The 21,069-nt window shown below is 30.5% G+C and overlaps 2 protein-coding genes and 1 long non-coding RNA gene across 5 annotated transcripts; 1 reads left to right on the forward strand and 2 right to left on the reverse strand.

The window, feature by feature from the left end:
* Positions 1-5,278: 5,278 nt before the first annotated feature.
* On the forward strand, positions 5,279-15,220 carry moody (G-protein coupled receptor moody). 2 transcript variants are annotated; one of them, XM_003691598.4, is made up of 9 exons: positions 5,279-5,728; positions 10,200-10,334; positions 10,602-10,742; positions 11,009-11,179; positions 11,795-11,922; positions 12,139-12,292; positions 12,424-12,623; positions 12,721-12,909; positions 13,505-15,220. In XM_003691598.4, the coding sequence occupies exons 2-9, from the start codon at positions 10,261-10,263 to the stop codon at positions 13,588-13,590; spliced, it is 1,143 nt and encodes a 380-aa protein (XP_003691646.1). In that variant the 5' UTR covers positions 5,279-5,728; positions 10,200-10,260; the 3' UTR covers positions 13,591-15,220. The 2 variants fall into 2 exon arrangements, with proteins under 2 accessions (XP_003691646.1, XP_012339071.1); XM_012483617.3 differs by having other exon boundaries at positions 5,288-5,728; positions 12,721-12,990.
* Positions 10,366-11,799, reverse strand: LOC147657304 (uncharacterized). Its single transcript, XR_015292678.1, has 3 exons — positions 11,278-11,799; positions 10,974-11,169; positions 10,366-10,789 (listed from the first exon to the last, which is right to left on the reverse strand). It is a non-coding gene; the product is annotated as an uncharacterized LOC147657304 (long non-coding RNA).
* Positions 14,221-18,301, reverse strand: LOC105734828 (ras-related protein Rab-38-like). 2 transcript variants are annotated; one of them, XM_012483560.3, is made up of 6 exons: positions 18,022-18,301; positions 17,121-17,153; positions 16,147-16,243; positions 15,615-15,671; positions 15,278-15,522; positions 14,221-15,070 (listed from the first exon to the last, which is right to left on the reverse strand). In XM_012483560.3, the coding sequence occupies exons 1-6, from the start codon at positions 18,122-18,124 to the stop codon at positions 14,949-14,951; spliced, it is 657 nt and encodes a 218-aa protein (XP_012339014.2). In that variant the 5' UTR covers positions 18,125-18,301; the 3' UTR covers positions 14,221-14,948. The 2 variants fall into 2 exon arrangements, with proteins under 2 accessions (XP_012339014.2, XP_086766643.1); XM_086910517.1 differs by having other exon boundaries at positions 18,037-18,247.
* Positions 18,302-21,069: the final 2,768 nt, after the last annotated feature.

A 21,069-nucleotide genomic window follows, 5' to 3' on the forward strand; every position in this document is an offset into this window, starting at 1 on the left:
TCAAATTTAATTTTCTCGAAAACAAAGCGGAGAATAAAAAATTAATATATTTTTTTTTTATTTATCTTCTTACAAAGAATTCATTCATATCCGAATATATATATTTATAGGATGTTAATTGTTTGTGGAATAAATCTTTTAGAGGCGAAAATAAAAATTGAGAAATTGTTATATAAAAAGAAGAGTAAAATGGAAATAGAAATATCTGTGTCACACCGCCATCTCGCTTCATTTAACGAAAACAATAATAAACAAGTGTCAACCATCAATTTTTGTGTTTGTTTGGTTCTCTATAATTAAAGGAACACCCGACGAATATATTTAACACCCTGTATTTTTAATAGCAATTGATAAGTGATAGTATAATTAGCAAAAGCAAAGCCGCTCCCTACGGTGACAAGATCGAATATGTGCATGTGTATACAGGATGTGAAATCCGATACAGTACATTATTTGCGAAACATGCCTATTTGTTCACGACACGCCCACTTAATTCGCATATCTTTAAGTAGTTTTATTACTCAACTATGTTCACACAATTGATACACGTTTATAATTTCACACAATTTTACGTGAAACAATCGAGTCGTAATTATATATTGTAATTCGTTTATAAAATTTACTTGTGTTATCGAAATATTTAATCATTGTATTTAAGAATGATTTTACGCTATTTATAATACGTGAATTAAAATCATCTTTAATTTCATCTAGAAAAATGCTCTTTCTTTCTTTTCTTTGATCAATATTTATTCACTTTCTTTTTTTTTTGACATGATTTTTTTTTTTTCTTAATTTCCGAAAAAGTACAACAAAGTTCTTTCGTTTGTTCTTCTCCACATTGAGTATCGAAGAGAAATCTATTTTCGCCACACGAAACGGTAAACTCTTTCAACCTAAGAGTAAACTTTACAGTCTGATTTTACCTTCTGTTCAATTTGTGTTCTTAAGGGATCGCAGAGTTCAAGAGAGAATGTCTTCAAAATTTTCGTGCAGATTTCGAAGAAACTACGTTTAATAAGAGACAATCGATGTACAACTATTCTTTCCAATTTAATTATCGTAAATAATTAATGTGATTTTATCGCGTTCTTTTTTTTTTTTTTTTACTGTCCTTAAATAATATAGAATATAATATATAATAATATAGAATAATATAATATAATATAATTAATAATATAAATATAATAATATAATAATATAGAAAAAATATAATATGAAATATAAGAATTTGATATAACTTAATTTTTAATTAAATAATAAGAAATAATAATAATGGATTTATAGTATATATATTTTTTCATATCATTCAATCATTCAACCACGAATGAAAATTATAATTTCTTACTTATAATTCGGCGTAATGTTACAAAATTTCACGATAAACGAACCAACGAATTCGTGTTTTGTCAGCTGTTTTAACGCGCGCTGTTATCATCAGCACAATCCTTCCTTTCACACGAATCCTTACCTAGAACTAACAGGAAGAGAGCTTACCTTCGTAGGAAGTTGACGATGTCATTGGTTCTGAGATTCATTGATACGAATCATTTATTTGCCACGAACAAAAGAAGACATTTTTATAACGAATTACATTTTAATAAACTTCTTTTCCTTCTTTATTTTATCATCATCTTATCTCTCACTTATTAATTTCACTTAAATTCCGTCTTTATCAATGGAATTTCATTTTCTCACGTTTCTTACTTTCAACTGAATTTTCCACTTTTTTTTTTTTTATCAATAAAAATGTATAACAAATATTTAAAACACGAATTATTTTTTTAAATAAGTCTTTCACTGATTCATCACTGTATAGTACGTTACATTTCAATGATTTTTTTTGAGAAAGGAAAATAAATATATAAACGATTCCTAACGTGTAAAAACAGAATTATGTGTATCATAAAAACGACGAGGAGTTAAAGAGATTCGATATCGAAAAATTTAATACACAAATTTTCACGATTAAAATTCCACTGGAAATTATTTTTCACCGGAAAATAAAAATCGTGATAGAAATCCGTATCTATTGCGGAATTCGGAAAGCGACTAACCGGTTAACTGGATCATCGAATTTGCTTCCACAGATGAGCTTTCTGGATCGTAATAAAGCGCAGGCGTGAGGTTAGTGTCCTTCACGAACAAGAGGAACATCTATTCCACCACGTGAAATTCTATTTTAGCGAGTTTCGAGAGAATCTCGTAAGTTTACGCGATGAAGTGTATACGCAAAGTGAACTACGCTTGATGAATGATCGACATTTAATACTGAAGCGTGCTCAATATTTTGTTTCCATCGACAATAGAATTGGCAAAATCGTTTAAAACACTTCGATTCTTTCTCTTCTCTCTCTCTCTCTCTCTCTCTCTCTCTCTCTCTCTCTCTTTCTTTTTTTATGAAAATATTTAGGTATCCATTTGAGAGCAAAACTTTGAAAGAAACGCATTGGAGAACATATAATAATTTGTTCGATAGATAGATTATTATAACGGTGTTGAAAATGAAAATTACATCGTATAATCAATCTTTCGATGCAATAATCTGTTTATAAAAAATATTCTTTCAAATAATGTAAATGTAAACTTATTTACTGTTACTTCATACGCTCACTTCATGTCTCTTTCTAATCATTTAATTATTTAATTATTTAAAGATAAACCGGTAGAATGAAAGATAGTAGAGATTACAATCGGTAATATAAATAAAATCTATTTAACAAGATTTCTTCGCGAATTACACCGGTCTCTTTCAATCTCGAGCTGTTAACAAATCCGAGGGCGGTAAGACATCAACAGTGAAATCAGTGAACTCGTTGGACAAACGACGTTTAACGTGCCACAACGTGGAGGCGTCGATTCTTAACAAGATACATTACGAGTCTCGGCAATCGCAATTATGCTATCACAAATTATTCATAGATTTAAGCAAAAATTTCTTTCATTTTCGTAGCTTAATGCAAAGCTTTATTAGTTTACTTGTAAAATGTAATAGTCGTTATAAAAGTCTTGCTTAGATCGTCTGGTTTACAAGAACCAACTTGTATATACGATGAACCGTGAAAGAATTATCGCTTCGAAGTTGATGTGAAGTTGATTTCGCTTGTATCTTTTAATAATCTAGAAAAGTTTAATCTTTAAAAAGATTTGAGGATAAAAGAAATTCCGATAAAAATTAGAAAAGTAATAAATTTTCTAAATTATAAAAAAAGAAAAAAGATCATAAGTCTTTCTCCTTTATCCCTTTGCTTAAGAAAAAGAAAAAGAAAAAATTGAAAAAATTAAGAAAATTAAAAAGTAAAGTTAAAAATAAATATTCAAATAAAATTACGTAAAATCGTTCGTTCCAAGGAAAAGGAGAAAAGGCACGCGGTGCGGTCTTCTTAAAATTCCGCGTAAATCCCTCTTTTTCCAAGGAGACTTCCGGCCCGGCCCAACATTACAAATCACGCAATCTTTATCCGCACGAAAGCTTCTCGATGTAGGTGTACATCGTGCGAGGAATGATTTATAGAAACGTCGCGCATCTCCGTATCCCCGATGCTTACTTTTAAAGCACCTACGCTTTATTTGAACGCACGCGTTCCATCCGCTTGAAAACACGACGCGCGCATACACACACGGTCCCTACATCCTTTTTAAAAATAATTACATTTCGTTTACCGGGGCTAGTGGTGGTAGCATCGTGGAAAGGGGGATAAAAAGCGGTTGGGTCTTCGAGCGAGTCCGCAACGGAAGAGGAGGTACCGCGCCCCTAATAAGATCGGAAGTGTCACCGTTCTCCTCTCCTTTTATTTCTTTTTTTCTTCCTCCTCCTCCTTGGCGAGGAGGGCGCTCGATCGGGTAAATGTAATTAATCAATTAAAGCGAAAGTGTCCCGTATGTGTGACGACAAGTGATTTTCAGGAGAGGGTCGATTTAATTCGATCTGAAACGAAAATATGGTGTTATACGTGTTAGCTTGGGTGGAGGATGGTTACGTTGCAAGTAATTTTTAAGCAAGGTCTTAATGAGATTGGTAAAATGACGAGTTAATCGCAACGCGATTATGCACAAATAAGTAATAATAAAACCTCGACAAGTTTTATTAGTATTACTATAAGAATAATATATAGTCGTTACGTTAAAAAGAATTTTTGATCCAACTTAATTATCGCGTTAAAGCAAATAACTCGTAAAGAATTTATTTTCATTCCACAAATTAGAAAGCAGATATTACTTTCCCGTTAAACGACACGTTTCCTCGAATATGACGTTCGCAGAAACTGTGATTCAGATCGATGATCGTTCAGAGTGCGATCGGATTGAAGTAGATACTATCATCGTTAAAGTGTTGTCGTTCGTATTACTACTCGTTGGGAGCGAGTACATATTGCCCCAGATTAAGCTTTAGAGTTACACCCCCATCTCTAATAAAAAGCAAACGTTTGACGATTTATTGTCAAGGGACCGCTCGTTCAGTCCCCTTTCTGAAATAAAAACATCGACCTAAATCGGTTTAATTTTACGTGTGTCGACCACGTTAAACCGTAACAAATTCAAATGATCGATCGTACACAAAATCGCGAAAATTTTAATCGATAAAAATTCGTATGGATACGATCGATCTTTCGATATCTCGACGAATTAATGTGTCCTTGGTTCCTGGTATCCGGATGCGGGTTTTGGAGAAAAACTCGTTTATTAGAAGAAAGTAAAAGGAGTATCGTCGATTTTAAATTAACAACGTTTTTTTACAACAATTTATAAAGTTAATTATATTTTTGATTTAATTCTTTGATGTAAAAAGAGCTCTTATTTTGAATCTCCTCAGGAAGAAAATTTTATTTTAATAGTTACATCATTGGTTTTTTAAATATGTATTTTTTATTTCAATCATCTAACAAAAATAATATATATTAACGAAATTTCGAAACATCACTTATCGATAATCCTTTGAAAATCCAGTTTTATTCTGTAATAAAATTTTAAACTGGACAATTTAAAGTTTCTTTCTTAAAAAAAAAAAAAATTATACTTTTCCCCATTAGAAATAAAAATACTTAAAAATATATTAGAGATATTTTCTCTAGAAAATAAAAAAGAAAAACAAAAAAAACAAAAAAAAGAAACATTGGATTTTTTTCTTTCCTCATATATGATTACATTACATGTCAACACGCAGCCTGCATTTATGCTTGTCGTCATTCGCCTAAGTCCGATCCTCCCCCCCCCCCCCTCCCCTCCCTCTTTCTCTCTCTTTCTCACTCCTCTCAACTTCTTTGGGCCCGTATCTACCATGGTAAGCAGTCTATCCGCGGTAACGGTGACGAACAGGCCGATTGTACGTACGTCGCTCCGTCGCTTTCAGTTATCGTGACAATCGATTTCTCGTTCTCTGGATCTCTATCGATAGAGATGTGTCACACATTCCTAGAAACCACAAACTATCCCTCCAAGTAACGTTTCGTACTAGCCATCGTGTTAATTTGATATATAGTAAAAAAGAAAAAAATATATATACATATAAGTGAGCAAAGAAAAATATCTTGATTATAAGTGATTGATCTTATTGCGTTGATATTACATTATTAATTGGTGAATTTCTCTGGATAAAACTGGGTGAAACAGTACTTTCTTTTCAACATTGTATTGCTCGAGATGCAAGAGGAATCGACGATTTTCTTGATGTATTTTTCGAATGTCAATCACTAGCTATGACGGATGATTCGTGAAAGGAATTAATGCGGTGAGTCAGAATCGAAACTCGCGTGTTTTTCTCTCTCATTTTTTTTTTTTTTGCATCCTCGTCGATCCCATAACTTCCCCCCTTGTATTTTTATCGAGAAAAATATGAGAATGACGGTCGAGTGCAATTTTCAAGTGTCGTTCAAGTGTCGTTCGAGCAAGTTGACGTGAGAAGCGATAGTTGGCGAAGAGAGTTGTTGACGAAGCGAACGGCAATCGGTCCCGAGACATGTGCGTCATTTTGAGGACCAATGCCAAGATCGAGGCAAAAAAACGGACGCATGGGCTTCCTTACAGCCTTACCAACCTTTTTGAAATGAAAAAAAGGCCACTACAATGCGCGATACGCATGTTGCCAATGTATCTTTCTCCTCCTTTTTCGTGCCATTTCTTTGTCACCGTCTCCCTAATCGCGGCTGTGTAGCTACAGACGACGTGGTATAGCACGTGGTGTGCTGTGGGCGGGTTTCGAATGTGTCACGACTCGATCGTAGCTTCGAACTTATTCCATTGAGGTGTATCGTGCGTTGACACGATATTTGTTTTGTTATTATTGCTCAATCGATATCCATTGTTGCATTGTGATTTAATAATTGCAGTTATGAAATTCTTCAGGATTCTTTTTAATATTCTTCTTTCGTCATTGTTTCTCATCTTCCTAGAATTAATTAGATTCATCGTTCAATTTTGAAAATTTAATTTTAAATTTAAAAAAATATGAAAATTTTTAACTGCTGTTCAATTGCTTTACCAATCATTGTTATTCGAAACGATGGAGAAATTATGTTCAACTTCTTCAAATTTATTGTCCATCCGTTGATTTGCATAAGTCTGTTTTGCTTGTGTTTAACAAACCCCACTATGAAATATTTATAATGTTTTCGAAAGCACATTAGACACATTTGCATCTCTCGTTTAGAAAGCATTTCGCTCATAGTAATTATCGATGCGAAAAATTTTAACCAACATCGCCACTTAACAGCGATAATGTTCAATTAAAGGCAATCTAGAATTCTTGGAAACTAGCATGAATCCTCAATTGCAATGAGCATCTGTTCCATTTTCCAACCTTGTTCTTATTGTTTCGATATATTAACCCCTTGCACTTTTGCATCATCGCTATCAAGTTTGGCGAAATGATAAATTATAAACTGATATAGCGTATAGATATTCATTAACATTTTATTTTACATATAAAAAAAATATTGTAAAAATATGATGTAAATTGATTGAGTTACATTCATAAATGAAACATTTACTAGATGTTTATATTTTTAATAAATTATTATCTTTCTAATTTGTAAGATACATTTGTAATTAGCTTGTATCTATAATAGTTGATATAACGCGTTATGTAACATTCTTATTACATGTAACTTATCACAGTTTGAATTTCTGAAATATAATTGATTCTTTTCTTTACTTTTGATAAAGTACGAAGATAAAACCATAAATTGATTCAATTGATAATTGAATTTGAAGATGATTACACACATTCGCTATCTTTCAAAAACTTGAGATCAATTATTTAAATATTATCGAAATATCTAAATGATTCGTTTGAAAATTACATCTCTCTAATTTGTAATTGTAAGAGTTTAGGATATCGACATTAAAAACTTGTCGTGATATTAAAAACGTAATTGTTTACCTGGTTTCTTTCGCGTGGGTGAGCTTTCCCTGAACTGGATGCACGTACGGAGCATTCACGTGTTGCTCTCGAAATACGAGCGCCTGTAAATTTCAATTTGCGTTCTGTACCAGTGCTTTAACAGTATTAATACACAACTAAGAATACGATCACTGTCTCAATAACGTATCACAATTGTTTCCTTCTCCGGTTTCTTTTACCACGAGCCAAGTGTTTACCTCTGACTTTGAATTTATTTCTTAGAACGTGTTTAATCACATTATCCTTCCTGATTATTTTTCCTCTTTTGTAATTCTTACGGTTTCCATCTCTTTTTATTTTCATATTATAACACGCTGTGAATATTTTTTCTTCCTATCCTTAAAACAAGAGAAACGCGTTCTTTGCCCTACGAAGCCTGAGTCACTGTGTATGTTTTTCCTAAAATCTTTGAGTTTAACTATTCCCCCGTCCCTATTTCTATTCCTAATCCCTTTTGAATCTTACTCTTATATTTCTTATTGATTTCTTTCCAATTCATCAAACCGTGTCTAACTATGTCAAACGTTGCATAATTCTCGTCCAATTTTTTTGATATCTTAACCATAACACAAGATTTTGCTATTTTATTTCACTAACAAACTGAGTTGTCAATTGACTTTTATTAAAATTAATATTACTTTCTATCTGGATAAAAACATACATATCCAATTATCTTTATAATAGTATTTTAATTATTAAGCATCTATATATATAAAACATTTTGAGATAAATCTTAGTTAAGGAACAATATAGCTTCATCATGACGAACAAACTTTTTTATCGATTATTGATCGAGATGTACTCGAAAACAATCATTTAACAAATCATGTATCGTATCTTATTCACACCAGACGCATTATTCATCCCGAAATCCAGTCTTCCCATGAATGGAAGCAGTCATCGCCCCGGAGTAAAAGTACATCGGCAATAAACAAGATAATCAGCCGATTTGCATGAGCGCAGCACGCGTGCCGATCGTCCCGCGACTCGTCGGGTCCTTAGACACTTTCACCGTGAGTCAAGTTGACTCATTCATTGCCATTCGCCGCGTGATTAACTTGGAAATCATTTGGTGACGTCAGCCGGTTCACCGCCGATTCTATGGAAGACAACGTGACGTCTTTGCCGCGGTTTTGTCACGCGTCAAGGTGTACCGGTGAAATACGAGAAATACGTACATCATTTTACACCACTACTTACAGCCGGTAGCTCGAGTTGAACGCATCGGTGAGATAGAAATAGATGGAGCTGAAAAAGAAGCGATTTCCTCCTTACGACACGATGGAATATACGAAGATTTGTGCATACGAGTTTAACGAATACAAATTTATTCCTTTGTTCTTCGAATTATAATATGTTATCGAACTGATGTAATAGGGTGTTAATGTATTCGTGAGTTTCTTTCGAGGGTTGATTCTAAAGGACGGAAACGAACAGAAAAGTTGGCGTACAAAAATGTTCGTGTTTCGTGTTGGATAAATAAATGCTTGACTTAATAAATATATTTCCATCGATATTTTTGCCTACCAATTTGTGAAATTAGTAATTTTAAATATTTTCAAATAAATAATTCTAACGAACTAACTACAAATTTCTTACAATATCAGAGAAGATTGCAGTTTTCTCTGTAAAATATATTTTATACGTTTCGTTAATTAAAAATTTTATGCACAGTGCAAAATAAAATAAAACGATTTTACTCGTTCGAAATTATTTCGAAAGAGGCATGCTGTTGAAAAAATTATCTGTATCGTAAAAAAGAAGTTGGACAAAAGGTTTAGTCGTGAAAAGGCAAGATAGAACAACGAGGCGATATTATCCGTTGTTGGTTCCCATGTCCGCCATCAGTTTTGACGAGTTTTTTGTTACGAAGGGCGCCTAGTACCGGGTGTCCGTTAATTTCTCTTAATTAAGCTCAATCGAGGTTAATGCACCGCAGCTTGACCCTAGTTTACTAAATCCAGCGAAGTCTGAACCAGTCCATGGTTTCTTTATCGATATCGCATGACCTACCATATATCTAAATATTGTGCCAGTCACTCTAGACTGTACACAAGGTGTATCTTGACAAATATATACATTTAAAAAGAGAGAGAGAGAGAGAGAGAGAGAGAGAGAGAGAGGGAGGGAGATCTTTAAATTTATTAATTGTCAATGAATCATATTATTAAAAAAATCTATTTTATATCTTACTTATATACTTATATTATATTACTAGAAATATCGATACTTAATGTTTGATACTTTGTAGATGTACATTTTAAAAAAATTACATTTTAAAATTATTTCGTGGTAAATTTTTATTCTTCAAAATTGATGATTTCTCATAATTTTCCACGAAGCAACCGTTTATCAAATTTCCTATTACGCAATAGTTGCGTAAATAGATCGAAATCGAATTAAATCGTTTTATCGAACAGATTTTGATTCTGATTCGGTTCAGGAAATTGTTTCAAAGCAGCATCGTGATTTCCGCTTTACGTCATGCATTGCAGATCACGCCAAAAGTTTAGGTCGCGGTTTCCTCTTCGTGGGAATTCATGTTCTGCGTTTATAATAGCGCATAAAAAATCATAAAGAAAATTATTTGGCACGAATATATTTCCTTCGTTATTCGAAAAAAAATTTATTTTTTCCATTATTATTGTATAACAAATTTATTAAAAAACATATATATTTTTCATTTCGTAAAAATATTAATTCTAAGATAAGTAAAATTATTTTCATAAAATCAATTTAAATTAGATTTCTTTTTCATAAGAACGTCTCATTTTTTTTTTTTTATTATTATTTGTTTTAGGCCTCGGACGTGATCAAAATCTAATAAATCTTTCACTTGAAACAAAGTGAAAATTTTCGAAATGGACAATTTCGCGTGGTTGTTACGTTCTGAAAATAGAACAGAAAGCGCAATAATCGATGGCGAGATATCAAGGTAACTTTTATCAATAAAATCTTAAAAACAATTAATAAACAATCATGAAATTTATTCAATTTCTTTTTATCAATTCATATAATGTAATTTTTACTTACAGATTTATTTATTTATTCTTTAATATGTTCAAGAATAATAATAATAAATAATTAATAAGATATATCATATAATTCATATCAATTATAATTATAATATATGTATAATCTATAAAATATAATTGAATAAATCATCAAATTTATTAAAACAAGATATTATATTTATTCACAGATTTTCCAAACCGCTGAGAACATTTGCAGCTGTAATTGCAATATTAATTATGATCACTGGCCTTACTGGTAATTTGTTAACAATCATTGCATTGTGCAAATATCCCAAAGTTCGCAATGTTGCAGCGGCTTTTATTATAAGGTACACAATAATAAAACATAAAATTATTTCTATATTTTATCCTCTATCTGTAATAAGAAAAAACTTATTACATCAAATAAAAAAAAATCGATAATCATCATTACGTTAAAAAAAGATTCTAATCTCTTTTATACGAAACTTAATTTTTATTAGAATAAAATATTATTATCTGCTTCATTTTTCTCCATCTATAATTATGTATCCATGATATTATTATTTTCATATACGTACGATCATATCAAATAAAAATTTTGATTCTATTCCAGTCTCTGTGTAGCAGATTTCGTATTTTGCCTTCTCGTATTGCCTTTTGACTCCATCAGATTCGTAGATGCGAGTTGGGCAGACGTACGATTCTTCTGCGTCCTTGTACCTTTCTTGAGATATGGAAACGTTGGCGTAAGCCTTCTCTCCGTTGCAGCTATCACTATCAACAGGTATGGATCATATCTTTATTACAATTTACATTTTCTTTTCATAATTGTGCTTCTTCGAGATATTCTTAATAATGTAAAAAATTAAATCTCGTCCTTACCTCGTTCTTATAAATGTGCAAACGAATAATTTCAAATAACTTCAAACGAAAAAATTTTATTTGTAATTTTTAGTTTATTTTCACATGTAGAGTAATCTTCTGTTTCGTTGTATCATATGATTCTGGCACACCCTATACACAAGTTCTCTTCAATCATCCGTTCAAAAAAGCAATAATCATGGTTCTACAAACAAATCGTCTTCTTTATTCTTCTTGGTTCTTTCTTTAGCATTTTATTAGTTCTAAAATAGTCCACTGATACACAACATTGGTCTTATTAGTTGGGATCAGTTAGTTAAATTGTATTCTTTGTATCTAATATTATAACACTATTAAAATATCAATGTGTTCTTCTTGTTATTTTTTTTTCATATTTTATTAAATTAATAAATAATAAATTCAATTGAATCATTTTTTGATGACAGAAAAATTGATTCGTCAATCGAATCTTTGCTATTGATTACTTATGGATTACTTTATATATTATACAAATTTCAAAATTTTTCTCTTATTTTAGATATATTATGATAGCTCACAATGGCTTGTACAGCAAAGTTTACAAAAAGTATTGGATTGCTTTCATGATTGTATTCTGTTGGATTTTCTCTTACGGAATGCAATTACCCACTCTGTTAGGAATTTGGGGTAAGATACAATACATGAGACATAATATAACATATAAGTGATTCTTTTTTTAAATTAAATAGACAGAATGCTCACCATTTAGAAAAATAAAAAAGTTCGATTTCCATCCAAAATACTCTCATTTAAAATTTAAAAAAGTTCGACAATTGAGAAAAAACAATTTTACCCATAATTCCATCTTTCTTACTAAAAGCCTATTTTCGTTTCACATTGCAGGCAGATTCGATTACGATTCGAATTTAGAAACTTGTTCGATCGTAAGGGATAGCAGAGGTCACACATCGAAAACGTTCCTTTTCGTGGTAGGTTTTGTAATACCCTGCCTGATCATTGTCGGATGCTATACTAAAATATTCTGGGTGGTCCACAGGTGAATATTACACGACACATAATATCGTAATATCTTCCGTCTCGTGTTCACACAATCTAAGAATAATCGATCAAAAATATATAAGAGTAAATCATATTTTCAAATCTTGTACTTCCTCCTGATTTCACTAGATCCGAGATAAGAATGCGAAAACACGCGACTCCAACGATAAAATCCCCTCATACGCCCGGAAGGGATACCAGGGAGATCAAACAGAGACGCAGCGAGTGGCGAATCACGAAAATGGTGCTAGCCATTTTTCTCAGCTTCGTTGCTTGTTACTTGCCAATTACCATTGTTAAAGTTGCCGACGTCGAAGTTAAATATCCAGGTATAATCAAGCGCATTATTTATATTACTGTTCTAAAGAAAATTGAAAGAAACGTTATAATATTTATTTTATTTATATTATTTTCTCTCTCTCTCAGAATTTCACGTTTTGGGTTACCTGTTGCTCTACTTCGCCTCCTGCGTGAACCCGATTATTTACGTGATCATGAACAAACAATACAGGCAAGCGTACGCGGGCGTGATAGGATGTTCGCGGATAAGGGCGAGCCTTTCACCCTACGGAAGCAGCGCACCGGGTCATCATCACCAGCAGGACTACGGCCAAGGTAACTTCGAGCACCGTCGCGTGGTAACGCTCACCAAGCTCTGACCAAACGCGAGCTAAGCGACCACACCTCGCTCTCTTCGTAAGTCAAGGGCACAAATTCGCTGCTTTCTAAGAATGCGATTCGTTCCGCGGGCATGTTCCAGGCCTTTTTCTTTGTCGTCCTTGTATCTGCTTATATCTGCATCTCATCGATAACGATGATGTTACTGTACAACAGATTTCTTATATTATTATTATTATTTTTTTTTTTTTGATAAAGCGGAAAATTAATTAATTAATAGAAAATTTTATTAATCGGAAAAAAGATCAGGGGGGGAGGGGGATATTTTTATTAAATAACGTTATTATTATGTTAAAAAAGGAAAATAGAAAATTTCATTTGATATTCAAGATTTTCAAATTACAGGAGAAAAATGTATTCAAAAATTCTACAACCGAGCTAACTATAGAATATGAATCATCTTCTGTCATTGGTTTTCTTCATTAACAGCTTCCTGCTTCCTTGCTGTGTGACACGTCAATCGTTAAAGTACGCGTTCGAAGGAGAACCAGAACTACGAATTGATCTCCGTCCGTATTGTTTTCTTTTTCAGATTATTCGAAAGATTTCAGCAAAACGATGGTATCCACAGTCTCAATCGCCATGAATCCTGTAAGAAATTCTCGTTTCGAAGAGTAACCGTAATTTTAATAGACTGTTTTCGAAGAGGGAGAGAAATGTATAAAAGACATTAATCGACTCCTGAAGATAAAAGCCAGTATTTAGAATGTTTTATATAACTTGCAAAATGGATGGAGGAGACAAAACTGATGAAGATAGTCCATTAAGAATATACATCATAGGATACTGTTCATATTTGTACATCTATGAGAAATTTAAATGTACAAAATGTGGAGGAGGACGTGTAATATGCAAAGTATATAAAATACCTAAAGTAAGATACTCATTTAGATATTTAGATTTTATTTCTTTAATTATTCGCTGTACGTATTTTAAACTTTTTAATTGATTTTATATTCACTATTGATGTGAATTCGACGTATTATGAAATATATATTTTATTAGAAGATATATATTTTATAAGAAATATAAAAAATGCCATAAAAAAAGATAATGATTGTATTAAAAGAAGAAAATATGAATGTAAATAAGGAAAACTTGAGAACAGTATAATTAATCCAGATAGTTAACAAAGTAAAGAAGAAAAAACAGTTGAGCTGTTATTAGATTTATCTGGATTAATAAAAATATTGTATAATAAATGATAAAATAAGTTATTTGTCGACCGATAAATTAGATATTATGAAATATAATTACGAAAATCATGTATATTTAATTTTTAACACACACTTGAATACAAGTGTTACATTTTTGCCAAAGGTTATATGCGTGTACATAAAAATGACATAATTAATTTTTATTACCACTGTATAAAAAATATAAATTCTAAAGATAGATTCGTAGTTTAAAACGTTATAAATTTATTTTATATTTATTCAGTATTTTCTTTGGTATTAATTTATATATGATATAAAAAATTATCAAGGTACAAAGTAAATAAATTTCTTTATGAATTTAAATAATTCTCTATATTATTCATTCGAAAATAAAATAACAGAATATAATTTTTCTTTGGAAAATATCTATTAAAAATTATTCGTAAAATCCAATGTATTGACAAACGTCTTTAGAATTTCTTACAATTATTAAATGTATAAAAACCTCGAATCGTTAAAGAATAGCGAATATCTGTTCTAGAATTCTAAAAATAAATATATTCTAAATTTCTTTGCAAATTAAAAATATTCATATCGTTGTACAGTATTTATAACAGTACAGTATTTGTAAAACATGTACATGTTAAGATATACAAATTATACGACTAATTCTAAATATATTATAAAAAATACGCATCGCAGATTAAATTAATTAAAAAAAATCACATTAAAAAGTAATTTCTTTCGAATATTGTGAAAATAATATTGTCGCATAATAAATGGCACGAATTTTTAATTGAAAATCGCAAAGAAAAATGATTACTTGCAACATCCGCTCTTTTCTCGGATCGTAGGTTTGTCTCGCAGCCGGACGGAATCACGAATTCCTCCGTCAATTTTAGTTTTGAGCACGTTCTCCACAAGATAACGCATCGCCACATCTGCGAACAGAAATGGAAAATGAATTAGCGCGAAAATAGATAATTGCATTGAATGATAAAAAATAAAAATTATGTAAAAATTGAGAACAATGATTCTTATTTATAAACTTTCTTGGAAAATTTATATTGAGATTAAAATTATTCGATTTTTATAAGAGTTATTTAATTTTCTCCATTAACAATAATAAATATTACATACATACTTACCAACATTTGTATTTTCTTTCGCAGAAGTTACATACCAAGCGCCAATGTTATTCTCTTTGCAAAACCTGGCAATTTGTTCGGTCGGTACCACGGGGCAAGGAATGTCGCATTTGTTCGCTAAGAGAACTACCGGTATATTCGAACCATCCGGAAGTGTGACTTTTTCCCTTAAATCGCACAGCCATTTCTTGATCGATTGGAACGTGGCTATTCGCGAAATATCGAAAACCAAAGCTGCGGCCACTCTGAAAATTACGTGCCGAAACTATCAATTTGTAACAATAATGCGTTTTACTGCAATTTTACATAACTTAATCTTGGTCGCTGCGATACTTACGCATATTTATAATAAACTCTGGTCATATATCCAAATCTTTCGTGACCGGCGACATCCCTGAAAAAAACGAAAAATTAATTAATGAAATAAAGATGCGTCGTATAAAAATAGTGCCATAAAACTACATTTAATGTTTGATTTTATTATATTATAAATTTTATTCCGAAATTATTATTATATATACATATATATACACAAAATCTAGAGAAAATAGCTTAAAAGTTCGATAATAAAGATTTTTTGAAAATATTGAACATTTTCCTTATTAAAGCAAAATTTATTAAAGGTAGAGGAAAATTATATCAAACATTATTAAAAAAAAGACTATTAAGAAATTATATAATGAAATGCTGTGAATTATATTTAAGGAACAGCTCTTTGAAGAGCTAAAATAAATATGAAAAATGTCGATTGAGATTTATTTGTTAAGCAACGTAAGTTGAATGAAAATATTGGATATTAAATATTTTAATAAATCCTACATTTCAACAATTTATTGAACAGAATATTGCAGAATAAATAAGGACAGTACCACAATTGTAAATTTATTTTAGTAAGAGGGTCCCAGTCGAGCGTTTTTATTGCGAAATCGGCTCCTATGGTAATCTTGTAATTCGACGTAAACTTCCCTGCAAGAAGAGAAAAAAATTGATCAGATCCAATAAAATTACTGTGAGGAGATTTGCGGGGACGTCCGTTGTTTTCACATTATGGATAATATAATTGAATTGTATTATTATATGATAATTCAATAAATCATTTATAACATGTTACCAGTTAAAAACAAATGCAAAAAGATGAAAAGATTTTTTTATTCCTTTTAAAATCCATAAATACCTCAATAATAATCTGAAACGTTTATTTATAGAATATCAGAGAAGAAGCAAATAATAAACATCGTTAACTCTCCTTATATTATCGAACGTGTATCATTGTTCTTTTGTATTTCTTTTACGTTTAATTAAAGCAACAATTAACAAATTAGGTCAAGAGTAAAAATGAAAAAGGTTATCGATTGCAGACGAGTAGTATTACGTGGATATAGCAACTTTCATATAAGTAATACTTAATTACTTATGCTGCTATTTACGTACATAAATGAATAAAAAATTAGGGATCATCTGGTTTAAATTGAGAAGCAATTCTCAAAACGTAACGTTTCATTCTTCAATGGAATTTTACACGATGGCATTATGATGTTTAAAATTGTGGCTCGCTTTTTCTTTTTTTTTTAAAGATATATATTTTTCAAAATATTTTGAGAGAAGAACAAATGATAAAGTAAAATTACATTATTGTGGATATTATGGATATTACGTAATGTTACGCGAGGTGTAGAACAATTGTTAATTTTTTAATATATTGTAAGAATAAAAAATTAATTATCTTTACATTCGCAATTACGATATCTCGCGACGTAATCTCGTCTTTAATACGATGTTTTGAACGAAATATCTCTTATTTCTCACTTTTTTAAGTATAATATATTATATATAATTTTCTTACCTTCTGTGTATCTTCTAACCAATGCTGTCTTTCCTGAAACAATAATAAAAAGAAATTATTATTCTTTGTTATAAATAATAATAATATAACAATATAATATAATATAATATAATTACATTATTATTTATGATAATAAAATAATCAATTTTCAAAATCCATTAATCCATGCGTGTTATTACTCATTACATATCAATTAAAAATTAATATCAATTAAGTCTGCCTTCAAAATTGCAAGATAAAAAAAAGTCTCGTTCTATCTCTCCTCACCTCGTATTGAATAAAAATATTTAATAACTTCATTAATAAACCTCGATCGATATTTTTTTTTATTTTACCAATTCTTATACTCATTTTTACGTGTTTAAAATCAACTCACTCCAAAAACCACTCACTCGGAACGTATTAACACTTTCTACATAATCCCGATATATTTTATGAATGAACAAATGATAATTTCCAAATATTTATACATCCCATTTTTCTTATTATCATATTAAAGAAAAAAGAAAAATTACTCGTGATACATGCGTGAATCTACACCAAGAATAAATTGCGCAATGAATACACCGATTTCTCTTACTAATCTTATTCAAAGAAACTTTCTTCGAAACGTCTCGATCGAAGTTCTAACACCCAATAATTTACAGAGAATCGTGAGAATCGTCCTCAACGCACGATATATCATTGCCATAATAACAAATGTTCGAGCGAATCGATTGGCAATAATATCCACGATGACAATAAATCACGATGATCAAACAAACACTTTGAAAACCGGAGGATATAATCCTATCCTAACTGTTCACAATATACGTATTTGAATATAATGATACTAACGAGTCGAAAACCGTGCAGACCCCCGGCAGATTTTTCAAATATTTTTAAAACGGCCTGGACGCACCGACTCCATAATCACCGATTACGAGGAACTTGAACAGCAACTCCTTGTGACCGAACTTGGACAACAGGACGTCCGAGTCCCTTCTCGGTTTCCTCGAGCTCATCTCCTTCCTTATTCCCCGTCGTATGTTCCGCGCGATTTCCACGGAAGCAAGCACACCGCTCTCGTGCCCCTTCTGTCAATGATAATTAAGTTCAGCTGAGTAAACTGACAAACGAAGAATGGCGAGATGCTCGACCTCAGGGGTCGTCATACCGCGTCTTTTCCCCTTCCCCTTTTTATGTATTATCGAGGCTTCGAACTCGTTATCATCTTCTACTGTTCTGTGCGTGGTAAACACTTGGCTCTTCGATATTACGTATTACGCTTGGTCCTCTCTTTTTTTATATATATTTTTTTAAGATGGTCATTATTGAAAATTTGGTATTCGTCTTTTTTTATTTATTTAATGTACAATTCGGAAAAGGATTGTTTGTAAGTGCACTTTTGATAACAGAATATATATATTTATCCAAATTTCTTTTTGGCTTGTCGAAATATTTGCAATTAATAAATTAAAATTGGATATCGTGTATACATATATATATAAATATATATATTATTCATGGTTATTATATTGTGAATTTATCGTGTATGTCGACAATATTCGCGTGGTTTTGAGAACATAGTGACGCATACAAAAGAAAAGCGTTTCTTTTTTTTATGACTCATCATAATGCGATATTTACCCGAAGATTGAAAAAGAAAATATTTAGTGAAGGAATAATGGATTTATGGATGCGTTAAGAAAAAAAGAAATCAAAAAAAGTGAATAAAAAATTTGAGAAATGTTTAATTTTAATTCAAAAAGTATTTTTGATCTTTAAAATATCTTTGATCTTAATGTCAAGAATTTTTTTTCAAATATCAAATGATCAAAAAAAATTAGGGTAGGTGAGAGAGTTCAATCTTGAATTTATTTAATAAAACAAATCCTCATTGGCTATTTTAAATAATATATATTATATTCTTTATAATTAAAATATTCTGTTCCATTTATAGAAATTTCTAATGTTACTTATATTTTTTCTCACTTATTGTTTTTACACATTTAAAAATTCCATTTCTTATAAATATCCTAATCATTAATTTGCGCCTTAAGCATCAAAATATACTCGATAATATAAAAGATATTTATTTGAAAAAACTTGAAAAAGAGAATTGAGAGATAATAAATTCAAATAAATATTCGTGAATATCGAGCAATTTTTACAGTAATGATCATAAAATATTTTTGAACATTATTAGTGAACAATGTTTGCGAACACGTTTTCCACGTTGAGTATTCACCTTAGGTTTGTCGTATGTCGCGTATCAATATCGATACCATATCAGTATATCAGCACCTCTCCACGTATATATCCCGTAGACTGGAATAAGTACGTATCAGAATTTCAAAACGAACAAATGTTCATGATAGTCAATGAAAGTTTCAACGTTATTTGATTAAAAAAAAAAAAAAAATAAGAGTGAATTCGTGCTTTATATGTATAAAAAAATTATCTCACGATGAACAAAAGAGTCTATTGATATTTTTATATCGAAGCATTGTAATACACGATAAATTCACATTTTTATTTGATTATGTTTTTTCTTTTATCTCATTCAACGTTTAAAAATATAATTGAAAAAAATTATTGTTTGACAGAAACTGAAGATTTTTAGAATTTTTAAAATAATATAAGGTTTTAAGGTGATAGGTGATAAATACATTATGAATGTGTTCTGTAAAAAAATCAGAAATATTATAGCAATTAATATTTTTTGAAGATATTGAAAACGAGAAATATATATTTTATATAAAAGTGTAAAATATAAAAATGATAAATAGAAGGATAATTTTAATAATAAAAGGGTTGTTTGATTACATTTCTAATTTCTTCTGTTTGATTACAATTTTAAAGTTACTCAGTTATAAAACATGAAAATAGTGACGTATACAATAATTGTATAAAAATAACTATTACAAACTCTATTAATTTTTGATTATTTACCATGTGAAAGACAATAGTGCAATACGTTACCAGTGAATAAATTTGTTGCCACCATAAGATCACGTATCATTTCATCGTCATAATAATCATTGTCGAGAAGTGACAATGGTATTCTGTCACAGGTAAGCTTATGTATTTATATTTAAAGTATAATCTAATAATACGAATATGTCTATGTTGATCCGATAATTTATATCCTGCACTGTTAAATGCACTATTTAATCTGTCTTTCGTACGCAAGTGTATTTGAAGATATCAGAGAGAAAGATATCGCGATATCGATTGCGAATCATCTATTGCACGTGTTATTATTATCATATGAGAAAAAGTCATGAATAATTAATATCTAATACCCTTATTAAAAAGTGGAATTATTGGAATTAGAATATATTTTTTATCACAGAAAATAATATTAATTTGAGTTTCTTTTAAACACAAATGTTTCTTATTTTTATTTTTTTTATCGACTTTTAATTGCAATCTTGTTGCAAAAAATAATGAATGAATAGCGATATAAATATATATATATTTATTTTCAACATAGAAAATATAATTAATAAAAATATTTGATAACTAATTTCAGTAATTTGTTGCAAAATTTATAAATTTTCTATCAGAATATCCATACTTTAGAATATAAATATCGAAGATATACGTCTTGAGCAGAAAGTATAGATATTTAGAAAGAAAGAGAGGAAATACTGAGAAAAGGATAAAGATAAGATAAAAATTCAGTAATCAGCGCCATCTTCAGAATGCCGCAAATGAAACACAAAAAGAAAGGACAGAAAATAGAGTGAGAGAGATAGAAATAGGTAAGAATTGATTACTGTCGCCATCTTTGAAGTGCCAAAGATACTTCTTTAACGTTGTCTTTCTGAAGTTCTTCAACAGATGACACTTCTCCTTAATTCTTACTCTACCTTATCTTTGAAAGATATCTGAAGTTATTCAAGGTATGGCACTGCTGATTAATTCTTTAATTCTACCTTATCTTCCTTTTAAAGAAATATCT

Source organism: Apis florea, unplaced genomic scaffold (genome assembly GCF_048593485.1).
Source record: "Apis florea isolate Af1SG1 unplaced genomic scaffold, ASM4859348v1 contig_3193_pilon, whole genome shotgun sequence".
In the NCBI taxonomy this organism is placed as follows: domain Eukaryota; kingdom Metazoa; phylum Arthropoda; class Insecta; order Hymenoptera; family Apidae; genus Apis; species Apis florea.